Source organism: Nycticebus coucang, chromosome 17 (genome assembly GCF_027406575.1).
Source record: "Nycticebus coucang isolate mNycCou1 chromosome 17, mNycCou1.pri, whole genome shotgun sequence".
In the NCBI taxonomy this organism is placed as follows: domain Eukaryota; kingdom Metazoa; phylum Chordata; class Mammalia; order Primates; family Lorisidae; genus Nycticebus; species Nycticebus coucang.
Window position 1 is genome coordinate 79,351,803 of NC_069796.1, and position 14,289 is coordinate 79,366,091.

At 39.9% G+C, this 14,289-nt stretch overlaps 1 protein-coding gene across 4 annotated transcripts in view; it reads left to right on the top strand.

The window, feature by feature from the left end:
• Positions 1-14,289, top strand: part of SFXN1 (sideroflexin 1) — a 58,912-nt gene that overhangs the window by 10,674 nt on the left and 33,949 nt on the right. For all 4 annotated transcript variants that reach the window (XM_053566770.1, XM_053566772.1, XM_053566771.1 and 1 more), the window contains exon 2: positions 7,939-8,115. In XM_053566770.1, the coding sequence (XP_053422745.1) occupies positions 7,952-8,115 (164 nt within the window). In that variant the 5' untranslated portion in view covers positions 7,939-7,951. The remainder of the gene's footprint in view (positions 1-7,938; positions 8,116-14,289) is intronic.

The following is a 14,289-nucleotide window of genomic DNA, read 5'->3' on the forward strand; positions in this document are numbered from 1 at the left end:
TAGATTCATGTGTAGGCACGGCCTGGAGCCCATCAACTGGAACGGCACACTCACATGTCCAGCCTTATGCTGGACCTACTGGATCATAATCTCTAGAAGGGGGATACGTTTTGTCTTTCTAAAAGGCTTTCCAGGCTGGGCACGGTGGCTCACACCTGTACTCCCAGCACTATAAGCGGCCAAAGCGAGAGGATCCCTTGAGCTCAGGAGTTTGAGACCACGCAGAGTAAGAGCGAGTCCCCTAGCACTGGGACAATCACAATCACAATGGAAAAATCAGCCAAGCATAGTGGTGGGCACCTGTAGTCCCAGCTACTTAGGAGGCTGAGGCGGGAGAATCAGTTGCACCCAGGAGTTTGAGGTTGCTGTGAGCTAGGCTGAGACTGTGGAATTCTAGCCTGAACAATAGAATAAGACTCTGTCTCAAAAAAAATAAAATCAAATCAAAATCAAAATGAAAAGCTCTCCAAGACTGTGCATGGTGGCTAATGCCTATAAATCCCAGCACTCTGGGTGTTGAAGACGTAAGGATCACTTGAGCCTCCAAGTCCAAGACCCATGTGGGCAACATAGCAAGAACCCATCTGTATCCAAACTTTTAAAAAATTAGCTGGGCATAGTGGTGGCATACATTTAGTCCCAGCTTCTCAACTGGCTGAAGAAGAAAGATTGCTTGAATCCAGGAGTTCTAGGCTACAGTGAACTATTATCTCACTACTCTCCAGACTGAGCAACAGAGTGAGACCCTGTCTCTTAAAAAACAAATAAGATAATTAAAATTTTTAAAAGCTTTCCAGGTGATTTTAGTGTCCTCTGTTGGTTCAGAACCATTGCTTTGTGTCAGCAGCTTTGCAGGAATAAACAGTTTTCTGAGGAGAAGCATTGAATGGATTGCCATATCTCCCTTCTTGTTACCATTAGCACCCAGGGAGTTCTATCCCCTCCTCTCCACTACCCCAAAACGAGAGTAACCAGCTCAACAGCTGCCACAGTGTCTTCCTGGCCATGTAGACTCACCTCTCCTGTTGTTCAGGACACCACACTCTCCTGTTTGCCCACCCACCACTCACTCACTCACTCAGCCTCCTTTGCTGTGACTTCAGTCCTTCAGTCCCTTCTCTAGTTACCTTTACCTCCCTGGTGATCTAATGTGGTCGCATGACTTGAATCTCTGTGCCGACAACCCCACGTGTGTCTCCAGATCAGACTGCCGCAATCCGGACGGGCGCGTTCCGGGCCTCCTGGGCACCTCACTTGATGTCTCTTAGGCTTCTCACACCTCGGTGTCTATCTCAACTTTCTGTTTTCTCCCTGGCACTTGCTTTCCTCCAGTTGTTCTGACCAAACATCATAGGAGTCATGCTTTTTCTTTTTCCTTTTCTTTGAGATGGTCTCACTCTGTCACTCTGGGTAGAGTGCCATGACATCTTAGCTCACAGCAACCTCAAATTCTTGGACTCAAGAGGTCCTCTTGCCTCAGTCTCCTAAGTAGCTGGGACTACAGGCTCCCACCATGATCCCGAGTAGTTGTTCTTTTTTGTTTTGTTTTATTTTTTAGTAGCGATAGGGCTTTGTATTTGTTTGTTTGTTTGTTTTTTATTATTGGGGATTCATTGCGGGTACACAGAACCTGGTTACATCGATTGCTTTTGTTAGATAAGGACCGTCTTATATTTTTATTCTGCCCCAAAAAGGTGTGCTACACCCCTTAACCTCCTACCACCTCCTACCTTCCCTTTTTCATCTCTCCCCATGCCCCATCCCGCACTGTGTACTAGGACCTTAATTGTCCTCATACCAGAATTGAGTACATAGGATTATTTCTCCATTCTTGCGATGCTTTACTAAGAATAATGTGTTCCGCATCCATCCAGATTAATACAAAGTATGTAAAGTCTCCATCTGTTTTAGTGGCTAAATAGTATTCCATGGTGTACATATACCACAGCTTGTTAATCCATTCCTGGGTTGGTGGGCATTTAGGCTGTTTCATATTTTGGCGATGGTAAATTGAGCTGCAATAAAGCATCTAGTGCAATTATCCCTGTGATAAAAGGATTGTTTTTCTTCTGGGTAGATCCGAGCAATGGGATTGCAGGATCAAATGGGAGGTCTAGCTTGAGTGCTTTGAGCGTTTTCCATACTGCCTTCCAAAAGGGTGTATTAGTTTGCAGTCTCCCCAGCAGTGTAAAAGTGTTCTCTTCTCTCCACCATGCCAGCATCTGCAGTTTTGAGACTGTGATGAGGGCCATTCTCCCTGGGATTGGATGGTATCTAGAGACAGGATTTTGTTCTTGCTCAAGCTGGTCTTGAACTTCTGGGCCCAAGCAATCCATCGACCTCAGCCTTCCAGAGTGCTAGGGTTGCAGGTGCGAGCCACCTCACCTGGCGCCACGCATGCTCTTTCTTCCCCTCACATCCCGCATCTGAGTTGTTAAGAAATCGTACTGGTGCCGTCCATAGAATATCCAGAATTCCAGCACCTCTTGTCTCTTGTCACCTCCGTGCTGCTGTACTCTGCAGAGAAGCCTGAAAACCATTGCCGTGCTGTGTTCGACCCGAGCTGCCTTCAGCTCTCCTGGCTCGCTGCAGTCACCTCACCGCGCTCGTCCTGTCTCCACTCTTAGCGCCCCACTGCCTGCTCTCCACACAGCAGCCAGAGGGATGCTTCTGAACTGTGAGTCAGCTCCTTTTCTTCCCCTAAGTAGACTCCTTTAGTAATTCCCATTTCCTTCAGAGTACAATGCCAGGGTCCCTCGTGGCTGCAATTGTGAACAAGGCCCCTTCTCTAGTTACCTTCACTTCCCTGGTGAATCTCATCTGGTCGCATGACTTGAATCTCTGTGCTGACAACCCCGCATGTGTCTCTGCAGATGAGACTCTGCCGCAGGGAACCTCAGCTCCTTCCCGGTGCCTTCCTTACCTCCCCATCTCCTCTCTCCTCTCCACTCCAACTCATGCCTCTTTCTGTTTCGTGAAGACACCAGACACATTCATACCTTAGGGTCTTTGCAATGTCTGTTCCGTCTGCCTAGAATGGTCTTTCCCAAGATGCCCACGTTGTTTCTGTTCCTCAGTTCCTCACTTCCTTCTAATACTGCTCTGATATTTTCTCAACAAAGCCTACCCTGATTACCTTGTTTAAAAATGCAGTCTGTACCCCTGATTCTTCTTTTTTTTTTTTTTTTTTTTTTTTTGTGGTTTTTGGCCAGGGCTGGGTTTGAACCCGCCACCTCCGGCATATGGGACCGACGCCCTACTCACTGAGCCACAGGCGCCACCCCCCCTGATTCTTCTTATCTCATTCTGGGCAGGGTTTATTCCCCCCAAATCATTTGTTGCCTTATAATATTAAGAATAGTTTATTTATCTCTTATGTTTTTTGTTTATTTCTTGTTTCTCCTTTCACTCTGCCAGCCCACCATTTGCTCTACAAGGGGAGGAATTTTTATCTTCTTATAGCCCAAGAACCTGCCATGGAGTTGGTACCCAATAAATGAATATATATATATATTTTTTGAGACAGAACCTCAAGCTGTCACCCTGGGTAGAGTGTCATGGCATCACAGCTCAGAGCAATCTCCCACTCCTGGGCTCAAGTGATTCTCTTGCCTCTGCCTCCCAAGTAGCTGAGACTATAGGCACCCGCCACAACGCCCGGCTATTTTTTGGTTGCAGCCGTCATTGTTGTTTGGTGGGCCCGGGCTGGATTCGAACCCGCCAGCTCAGGTGTATGTGGCTGGCACCTTACCCGCTTGAGCTACAGGTGCCAAGCCCCAATAAATGAATATTAAAGATAGCAACATTTTCTAAATGTTTTAGGGAAAAAAATGCTAAAGATTTTTTTCTGCTAAGAATTTCTTCTGTATTTAAACTGTGGTCTACCAGAGGGTAGAAATTATATCTTTCATTTTCTCATTCAGAAATGAGAGGAAGTTAGGCCAGATTGTCTTGTTCAGTTGTGTGATTATATACGGCATTTATCTTATCACACTTAAGGATAGAAACAAATTTTCAACTGTGTACATAAATGTAAATTCAAAATGAGACCTGTGCACCAGTATAGCAGCTGTTTGGGATAGGTCAATATTGAGGTTAATTAACAGAAATGGAAAATATTAGAAATCTGTAGAACAGTTTGACAGTCATTTTATATCTGCTAAATCTAATTAAATACTGAGTCTTGACTTTTGTATATTTTTTCATTTAATTTCTTCCAGATTTTTTTAAATTGTATTTTTACAAAAATATTAGTTCATTATGGGGATTACAAGTTTTTTTTTTTCAAAAAAGCAAATCCTTTGCCATACATGGTTTAAGTAGCACTCATCAAATGCACATCAGTTGACTTATAAAGTTGGAGTAAAAGCAAAAACAAAGCCTGAAAAACCATAAGGCCTCTGGAATTTTGTGAATCTCCTAGATTTTCAGATGGTTTTTGCCAGTAGTGGTTTTCAACTTTGTTCTTATTTATCCAAGCTGTAGAAACCTCTTTTCAAATATGCATTGTCATAAAACAGATGCAAATGGCAGACAACAGCAGACGTGCCCTCTATGAGTACCAGCTTAAAGGCTCAGACCCACCTGCTTGAATTCCCCTCCACTCACTGTAGGTTGCGAAGAGGCCTCACAGAGCCCTAGAACTCTGTGGAGAAGCCTGAAAACCATTGCTGTCCTGTGTTTGAACTGAAGTCTTAGCTTTACTTTTGTTTCTTATAAATAATATACTTACTGTATTCTAATCCAAAATTAAGACATTTCTCCATGCAATGACACCGAGTTTTTTTGTTTGTTTGTTTGTTTGAGACAGAGTCTCACTGTGTCACCCTGGATACAGCAACCTCAAACTCCTAGGTTCAAGCAGTCCTCCTGCCTCAGCATCCCAAGTAGCTAGAACTACAGATGCCTTCCACAACACCCATCTAGTTTTTCTATTCTTTGTAGATATGGGTCGTCTTGAACTCCTGAGCTTAAGCAGTCTACTGCTTATGCCTCCTAGAGTGCTAGGGTTACAGGTGTGAGCCCCTGGATGTAACATGTGCAATTCTGATATATTCAAATTTGAAATTTAGGTATTTATCTTATCATAGCCCAACAGACAAAGATTTGTAGGGACTAACCTACAAAGTCATATTTATTGACTCATTGCAATGAGACCACACACCAGAGAAACCTTCTATCTCACCAAACAGAGGAGATAGATCTAGTATAACATTTTGGATAATGGTGGAGTTTACTGAAGCAGTATTTTGATAGGCTCAAAGTAGGACTGGATATAGAAGTTTGGACTGTGAAGTGGGCCTACATCCCCATTACCTTGGAAATTACAAAATTAAGATAGACTTGGATTGTGTCTAAAAATTTCCTAATCTAGGCCAGGTTCAGGGGCTCATGCCCGTAATCCTAGCACTCTGGGAGGCCAAGGTGGGTGGATTCTCTGAGCTCAGGAGTTTGAGACCAGCCTGAGCAAGAGTGAGACCCTGTCTCTACTAAAGAATAGAAGAAACAACTAGCCAGGCATTGTGGCAGGTGCCTGTACTAAGACTGAGACAAGATGATGAATTGCTGTAATCTATGACACCATGTCACTCAACCCCACGGTGACTGAGTAGGACTCTGTCTCTAAAATTTAATTAATTAATAAAAATATCCTAATCTGGGCGGCGCCTGTGGCTCAGTGAGCAGGGCGCCGGCCCCATATGCCGAGGGTGGCGGGTTCAAACCCAGCCCCAGCCAAACTGCAACAAAAAAATAGCCGGGTGTTGTGGCGGGCACCTGTAGTTCCAGCTACTTGGGAGGCTGAGGCAGGAGAATCGCCTAAGCCCAGGGGTTGGAGGTTGCTGTGAGCTGTGTGATGCCACGGCACTCTGCCGAGGGCAATAAAGTGAAACTCTGTCTCTACAAAAAAAATATATATATATCCTAATCTGAAATTCTGCACCTGAGCTGGAAATCTAGGCCCCTTTTCTGTGTCAAGAGTCAGATATTTCCTTGTTCTTATGATTCAAACAGCAAAGTTTCTGATCATTTGTAATTATATAGGACAAAGTTTCTCAGTGAGATAAAAGAGCAGTTCACTCAAAAAAGGTAGTTGTCATGATACTTTATAGCTGTGTTGTTCCCTTGGGAGAAATGGTTTCCCATCAGCTTTGGAGCTGGCTTCATGTGCCTTTGCTCTTGCAGCTTGCCTTAGTAAGAGCAGTGCTAATTTTTATATTATCACTCTCCTTGACCACTGTTTTCCGTACACTGGATTCCTCACATCTATGGACCTAATATGCTCAATTTTGATCACATGGTCCATAGTATGTACTAAGAAGAGATTTTGACAAAGCACAATTATTAACACAAGAGTACCCAACATTAACGTCTGACATTGTAATATACCTAAGAACTTGTGAACCATTAAAAAAAAACAACATAATGTAAAATTATTTGGAAAAGAAAGATACAACTAGAACTGGTCTCAGAGGCTGACCGTGGTGGCTCACGCCTGTAATCCTAGCACTCTGGGAGGCTGAGGCAGGAAGATTGCTTGAGTTTAAGAGTTTGGGACCAGCCTGAGCAAAAGCCAGTCCCTGCCTTTACTAAAAATAGAAAAATTAGCCAGGCATTGTGGCAGGCACCTATAGTCCTAGCTACTAGGGAGGCTGAGAGCAGGATTGTGTGAGCCTAGGAGTTTGAGGCTGTTGTGAGCTAGGCTGAGACTAGGGCACTGTAGCCTGGGTAACAGAGACTCAGTTTCACCCCTTCCCCCAAAAGAGAACTGGTATCACAAATGTAGGGAACAGAAACAGGTGTAAGAAAGCAAAGGTTTGAAGCCTTCATAGTGATTAGATCTTTTGGCCTGTTAATTTCATTCAGAGAGATCTAGTCTAAAAATAACACCAGATATAAGGAAAAAGATTCATGGACAGAGATTCGGCATTCTAGGTAATAATGAAACACTAAAAACAACATAAACGTTAACAATGTTGTTATATATCTAAAATGAATATTTAGTGCCATGGAAGGTGCTCGTGAAATAAGTAAAAAAAAAAAATCGGGACATTAAAACACACAGTGCGGTATCAACTTACTTTTTAAATTATATGATAACAAGTATAGAAAAAATCTGTAAAGAAATGTACTAAAACATTAACAATAATTATTTCAGAGTAACTGGATTATGGGAGATTTTGTTTCCTCATCCTTTCTTTCCAATAATAAGCTTGTATTTCTTAAAATACTACAGTAAGCATCTATTACAAAAATACAATGTACTTCTAAAATAAGCATGCATTACTCAGAGAAAGAAATTAGGTACTGTTGGAAAAAAGACGTGGTTCTTTGGCCTGAAAATAAAAATGTTATGAGGATAATTACGTGTTCCATTGTTACTCATGGGGCCGTCAGAATGCGTTTTACCCACTGTTCCTGGTAGAATGAAAAACATAATTTTTAATTTTGATAGGTGGTTATTATGCTAAAGAAGGCTGAATGAATCTGCATCTTTTTTTAAAATTGTGTAATCTTTAGCATTTAAGCCTTTTCATCATTAGTCACTTTTACTGGTAGAAATAACAAACTTGCTAGGTCAGAGTGCAGTAGAAACATTGCTTGTTTCACTCAGAAAAATGGGTTCAAACTTCAGACCCTGTCACCTTTGATATTATTTATAAATTTTTATATATTTTTTTCCTCTAGGTATCCAGCAAGTAAGAAATGTTGAAGTACTATGTGCTTGTAAAGAGAAATAATGTGGGAAACTGCTGCAATTTGGTTAAGATCAATAGAGATTTATAGACACAGTTAGCTTTGAATTTAGATGGTCTTTCTGCCATTTATAGCAATCTTATAAATAGGAAGAGAGTACATAAATTTTTACTTGAAGATTTAGTGTGACTCCAAAGTGATACTGTAAGCCTTATACAGACCTGTCTTTTTGCCTCTCTGTAGTTAGTCCAGGACCATGTCTGGAGAACTGCCACCAAACATTAACATTAAGGAACCTCGATGGGACCAAAGCACGTTTGTTGGACGAGCCAATCATTTCTTCACTGTAACTGACCCTAGGAATATCCTGTTAACAAACGAACAACTAGAGAATGCAAGAAAAATAGTACACGATTACAGGTAACATGAATGGTTATATTTTTGACTTAATACGTAAATAAATCATCATATTAGTCTATTGTTTTTAAATCTCTACTTAGTGATTTTATATCTTTTTTTGGTAATAGAATCCTTTTGACCAAAAAAAAAAAAAAAAAAGAGAGAGAGAAGAAGAAGAATAGAAAGACATGTTTGTATTCCCTGTTGCTGAAATTGCTGACCCTTAACACAGATATCCCAGGGCTCATCGTAGCATAAAACTGGGACGGTCATCCCTGCTCCTCATAAGTACTAATCTGTAAGGTCCCTCTTTCCCAGCACCCTGCCTTCTATTCTCTAATACAGCAACCCATGCATTTTTCTGTCTCTGAACAGAAACATCATGCAAAAAATAAGCTGCCTAGAATAAAGGCTAGGTTGGTTGCTTCTGAGATACAGCCTCAGTGAATGAAACCCTGTAGGTAGGAGCTTAGGTGAGAAGGGTGCCAATGGTGGTGCCTGCAGGGGTTGTAGATTTGGGATGCGCTCCATCAGTTCTGAGAGCCACGCAGTGGGTAAGAGAATCTGCTGCCTGTGTACACAGAGATGCAGCAATTGGCAACTTTGCCTGTAAAAGACCATGTAAGAAATATTTCAGGCTTTGTGGACCACTAAGGGTTTCCGTTACATATTATTCTTAGTTTTTTGTTTATTTATTTTTTACAATCCTTTAAAAATTATAAAAACTGCTCTTACCTACAGGGGCATCCAGGCCTCGGACAATAGTTTGTTGACTCCTATACTAGGGGAAAGTCAGCCAGAAGCTGGGGATTGGATCGATTGGAAGCTACCTACTTAACTGCCCATGAGTAAGACATCTGAAACAGGGGTCCAGCGGTCATCCAGGTAGTTAGAGAGAGGGAACCAGTGTCAGTCTATAGACACTGAGTCTGGACGGAGTCTAGCGAACGACAATATGCATAAAGAAGGCACACAGAGAGCAGGACATCAGGTGGCCTTAGGAGAAAGTGCTGAAGGGAAGGCCATAGAGGAGGAGGACGCTGCACGGTTTAGGAACTTGGCAAAATGTTCTTTGTGAATCTGGAGAAGCCATAAAAAGAGGGGAGGTCAAAGTGAAAACACCATTATGGCTAAAAGAAGATGACACAAGGAAGATTGCAAGAGCCTAAAAATGTAATTGGAAAATTGAAATCTTCACTAAAGTCAGTGGCAGAGAACAAACATCAGAAATGGCACCATGACAAGGTTGAACTGGCCGTGTAAAGAATAAACTGAGACGCTTCCCAAGGAAGGAGATCAGAAGTCAGCAGACTTTTTCTATAAGGGATCAAATTTATATATTTTAGGCTTCACAGGCCGGACAGTCTCTGTCACATACTCTTTTTGTTGGTTGGTTGGTTTGTTTGTACAACCCTCTAAAAATGTAAATGCCATGTTGAGCTTACAGGCCATACAGAAACAGGCCAGGCTATGGGCTATAATTCATCAGTTCTTGCTGGGGATAAAAAGAAGGAAGATGTAAGAAAGATTATGTGAGGGGAATAGAGACAGTGACAGTATAATTAATTGGTGCTCGTAAAGGAGAGACTAGAAAAAATGCAAGTAAGCAATATTAAATATATAATACAGGGTGGCCATAAAATTCATGTGCAATTTAAAAAGGTGTGATGGCATGTAAACTTCATGGCCCCCTTAACAGAAAGGGGGTGAAGAATAACATGTCTCACACTGAAGAGACCTCAAAGCAAAGCGACTCACATACGGCAATTTTCTTTCTTACATTTTTTTCTACAAACTTTAAAAAATCCAGAAGCGTCTGTGACTAGGGGAGAAAAAACGACTAGAAAACAACAGATATCAGAAAAGTCTCAACCTTTTCATCTGTACTCCGAACGCCAGAAGACAGTGAAGCAATGTGTGCAGTGCTTTCAGGAGAGAGAGTTGTAACTCAGATTTTAAAAAAGATTGTCTTTATTTGCAAAGTCAACAAAACAAACATACAAGAGCATCAAAAACCAACCCTTTTTTTTTTTGCACTTTTTTGCAAAGTGTCTCTACTATAAGGTGCAGTTATACCTTTCTTTCATCGTGAGGGGGCAGGGTGATGGAAAGGCAGGAAGAGAAAAACAAACTTCGTAAAACCTTTTTGAGTGGTTAAGAGGTGAAACAAACTTAAGCTCAGAAATAAGAAAACTAATGGATAGTGATTCCTCAGAAAATTAAACACGTACGTTACCATGTAATCCAACAATGCTACTTCTGGCTATTATACCTGAAAAAATGAGCACAGAGATGCAAACAGGTATGTGTGCACCGTGTATGTAGCAGTGTTAATTACAGTAGCCACAAGGTAGAAGCAACCCAGGTATCCATCAGTCAATAAGTGGACAAACAGAATGTGTGTATCACAGTGGAATATTATTCAGCCTTAAGAAGGAAGGTGATTCTGACATCTGCTACAACATGGATGAACCTTGAGGACATTCTGCTGAGTTAAATCAGCTCGTCACAAAAGGACAAATATTGTGTGACACCATTAGCATGAAGTACCTGGGACAGTCACTTACATAGAGACAAAAGCAAAATGTTGGTTGCCAGGGGCTCCTCATCCCCATGAGAAAGGATGAGGAACTAAGGAATTACGGGTACCAAATATTAGTTGGGGAAGATGAAAATGTTCTAGACACGGGTAATGGTAATGATCATACAGTAATGTGTATGTACTTAATGTCACAGAACTGTATAATAAAAATGATTAAATTGGACAATTTTGTGTTAGGTATATTTTACTACAATGAAAAGAATAAGTCATAATATAGGCAGGTAATAAATCTTAAAACCTATTAAAATATGAAAAATTGTGTATCTCTAGTGAGAAAAGAAAGTGCTTTGTGAAAAATAATATCTGTCTCAATCTAAAACCCTAAGTTGTAGTGTCAAAAAGAAGAAGAAAGTGAAAAATTAAAAACTATATCCTAAATCTGGCCTTAACTAGAAACAAAACTCAAAATTGTATATGATTTTATTCTTTACTATAGTAGAGAAATGCATTATAGAATCTTAATTTTTTTGAGAATATTAAAGGTAACTACTAAGTCAAATTAAATATTAGTATATATTTTCTAAAACCTAGAAGTATAAATTTTTTTTAAAAAACTGTAATCAATGTAACTAAAATTAAAATCAGAGAACTGAGATAGAACATTTTAAAGTACCATAACACTAGATGGAGAAGGCAAATAGCTTTGTTACAACAATGTATTTAGATGGTTTACTAGATCCTGTTAAAACCAAAGACTTGGGGGAAGCTTGTACCGTGGGTTGGCAGTTGGATACAATAGTACAGCCAGATAGGAGAAATAAGTTCTAATATTCTATTGCACCATAGGGTGGCTAAAATGAAACAATTTAATGTATATTTTCAAATCACTAGAAGAGCAAATTTAAAAATGTTCCTAACACAAAGAAATAATAAATATTTGAGGTTGATATATATGTTAAGTTATCCTGGTTTAATCATTACACATTATATACGTGTATCAAAATATTATGCTGTGCCCTACAAATATGTACAATTATTATGTGTCAATTGAATCCCCAACAATAAAAATAAATAAATAATTAAAAATAAAAAAAAAAATCCCACAAAGCCCCTGGGTTAATATGTTTCATGTTGAAGTCAGAATATGTATAAATAGAATGAATCCCCAACAATAAAAAAAAGAAAATTGTAGGCCTTAGTAAAATTCCTGATGTGCAAAAAATTAAAAGACTTAAAAATTGGGTCAAAAACACTTTTAAAGCTCCATAATGACATGGCACCCAGTTGGAATACATGGTGCTTACTAGCTACCAGACTCATGACATGTACCTATAAAATTACAGTACATTCTTCCAAGAAGCCCTAAATGTCTCCCTTCTTCTCTCTTCACCCTTTTAAAGCATTTAAACCCTTACAGGCTGGGTGATAAATTGTGTGTACCTGCTCCAGATGAGGAGGAGAAAGAGTATTTGTTGTGGTTCTGTGCTAATATATATTTTTTATATATTAACTAGTAAACTAATTGGTAGATTAATGGGTAAGAAGTACCTCAGAGTTTTCCATCTTACCATGAAGAAATAAATCATTCATGAACCTTTGAGGGTGACTAGCTGCACTGAAAGGGTTACTTGGGGGTGAGGGTCAAAGGTATCATGTGATAGTATACCCCCAGGGAGTGTGAATCCCAATATGTAGTTATACCAACTTAATATGAACCCAAAGGGAGTAATAAAAATGGCTAACATTGGGCGGCGCCTGTGGCTCAAAGGAGTAGGGCGCTGGCCCCATATGCCGGAGGTGGTGGGTTCAAACCTAGCCCCGGCCAAAAACTGCAAAAAAAAAGGCTAATATTAAAATCCAGGATAAAGGTAACTGCAAGAAAAAAAAAAAAAAGAAAACAGGAGTTGCCATATAAAAAGCAGACAAAATACAGTTCCAGGCAAATAGATATAAAAAAAAATCAATATTAATAAAGATATACCAAACTGGTAACAAAGAGATTCATGAATCTAGACCGTCTAATCACATCAGAATTTTTATGTTCTTTTTTTTTTTTTTTTTGCAGTTTCTGGCTGGGGCTGGGTTTGAACCCGCCACCTCCAGTATATGGGGCTGGCGCCCTACTCCTTTGAGCCACAAGCACTGCCCGTATTTTTATGTTCTTTTAATTTGTTCAAAAAGGAAAACCAAAAGTAAAGTAAAAAGTGAGGACATTAGTATGAAACTTTCAGAAATTGTACCCAAATTTTACTCACAGGGTCCGTTTATAGCTTTACACATCTCTCTAACTAAACAATAAAGGCTGAAGGTGAATAATGGAGAATTCAGTTAAAGAAATTGGAGAACAACACAGAATAATAAAATGGAAATAGCAAATCCTGCATGGTACTTACTGTGTGCCAAGGATGGTTTCAGTCACCTTCCATTTATTAAGTTAACTCACACAGCAGCCCTTGAAGGTACGTACTATTGTTATTCCCATTTTTCAAATAAAAAACTTAGGCATTAAAGGTTAACTTGCTTGCACTCATGCTGCTGGTATATGGTAGAACCAGGATTGAAACCCAGACAGTCTCACTATAGAGTCCATGCTGTCAACTACGACATGTACTGCTTTTCAAGGAAAACAGAGAGGAGTTAATTTAAAAAAAGAAGTTGGAAATGAATTGATAGGATTAAAAAATAAGGATCAATTCTTTGGCTGGTTGGGGTGGTTCATGCCTGTAATCCCAGCACTCTGGGAGGCCAAGGCAGAGGATCCCTTGAGCGCAGGAGCTCCAGACCAGCCTGAGCAAGAGTGAAATCCCATTTCTACTAAAATTAGAAAAAGTCGCCAGGTATTGTAGCAGACACCTGTAGTCCCAGCTCCTATGGAGGCTGCGGCGGGATTGCTTGAGCCCAGGAGTATGAGGTTGCTGTGTACTAGGCTGAGGCCACGGCACTCTAGCCTGGGGCAACAGAGTGAGACTGCAAAAAAAAAAATCAATTCTTTGATAAATGCAGTGAAGCATAAGCCTCTGGCATGTCTAATCAATATAAAACAAAACCCTCAAAATATATAACAAATAAGAAAGTTACCTAAAAGAGGAATAAAAACATAAAAATAAAACTTATAGTTTTTTTTCGGTAAAAATTATGAAAATCTTAACTGAAAAATATAACATTATATGGATAAAGTATGTAAATTACCAAAATTGACTCAATCCAAAAGAAAGCAGGGAATGAGAAGGAAGGAGGATGAGAGATGACCAACAGCAAATTAGTGAACAGACAAAAAACCTGTCCCACAATAATCTCCAAGGCCAGATGGCTTTAGAAATGAGGGAAATAATTTTTTCATAGGAAGAATTAAAACCAGTTCTACCACAAACTCCCCCAGAACATAGGCAGACTGCAGGAATGCTTCCTCCTTCAATTTATGAGGCTACAAATACACTAATTAAAAAAAAAAGACAAAGAGTAAAAGAAAAATTAAGAACACTTGTGTCATAGACACAAAAATCCTTAACAAAATTTAACAAATGAAATCTAGCCATATCTAAAAATGGTAATGCTCAAAATAAGCAGAGCTTAAGTAGAATTCATGGCAAGCATGCAATTGGTGTAACATTTGAAGACCACTCTGTCTATAGACTATGGGATCATCTCAATAG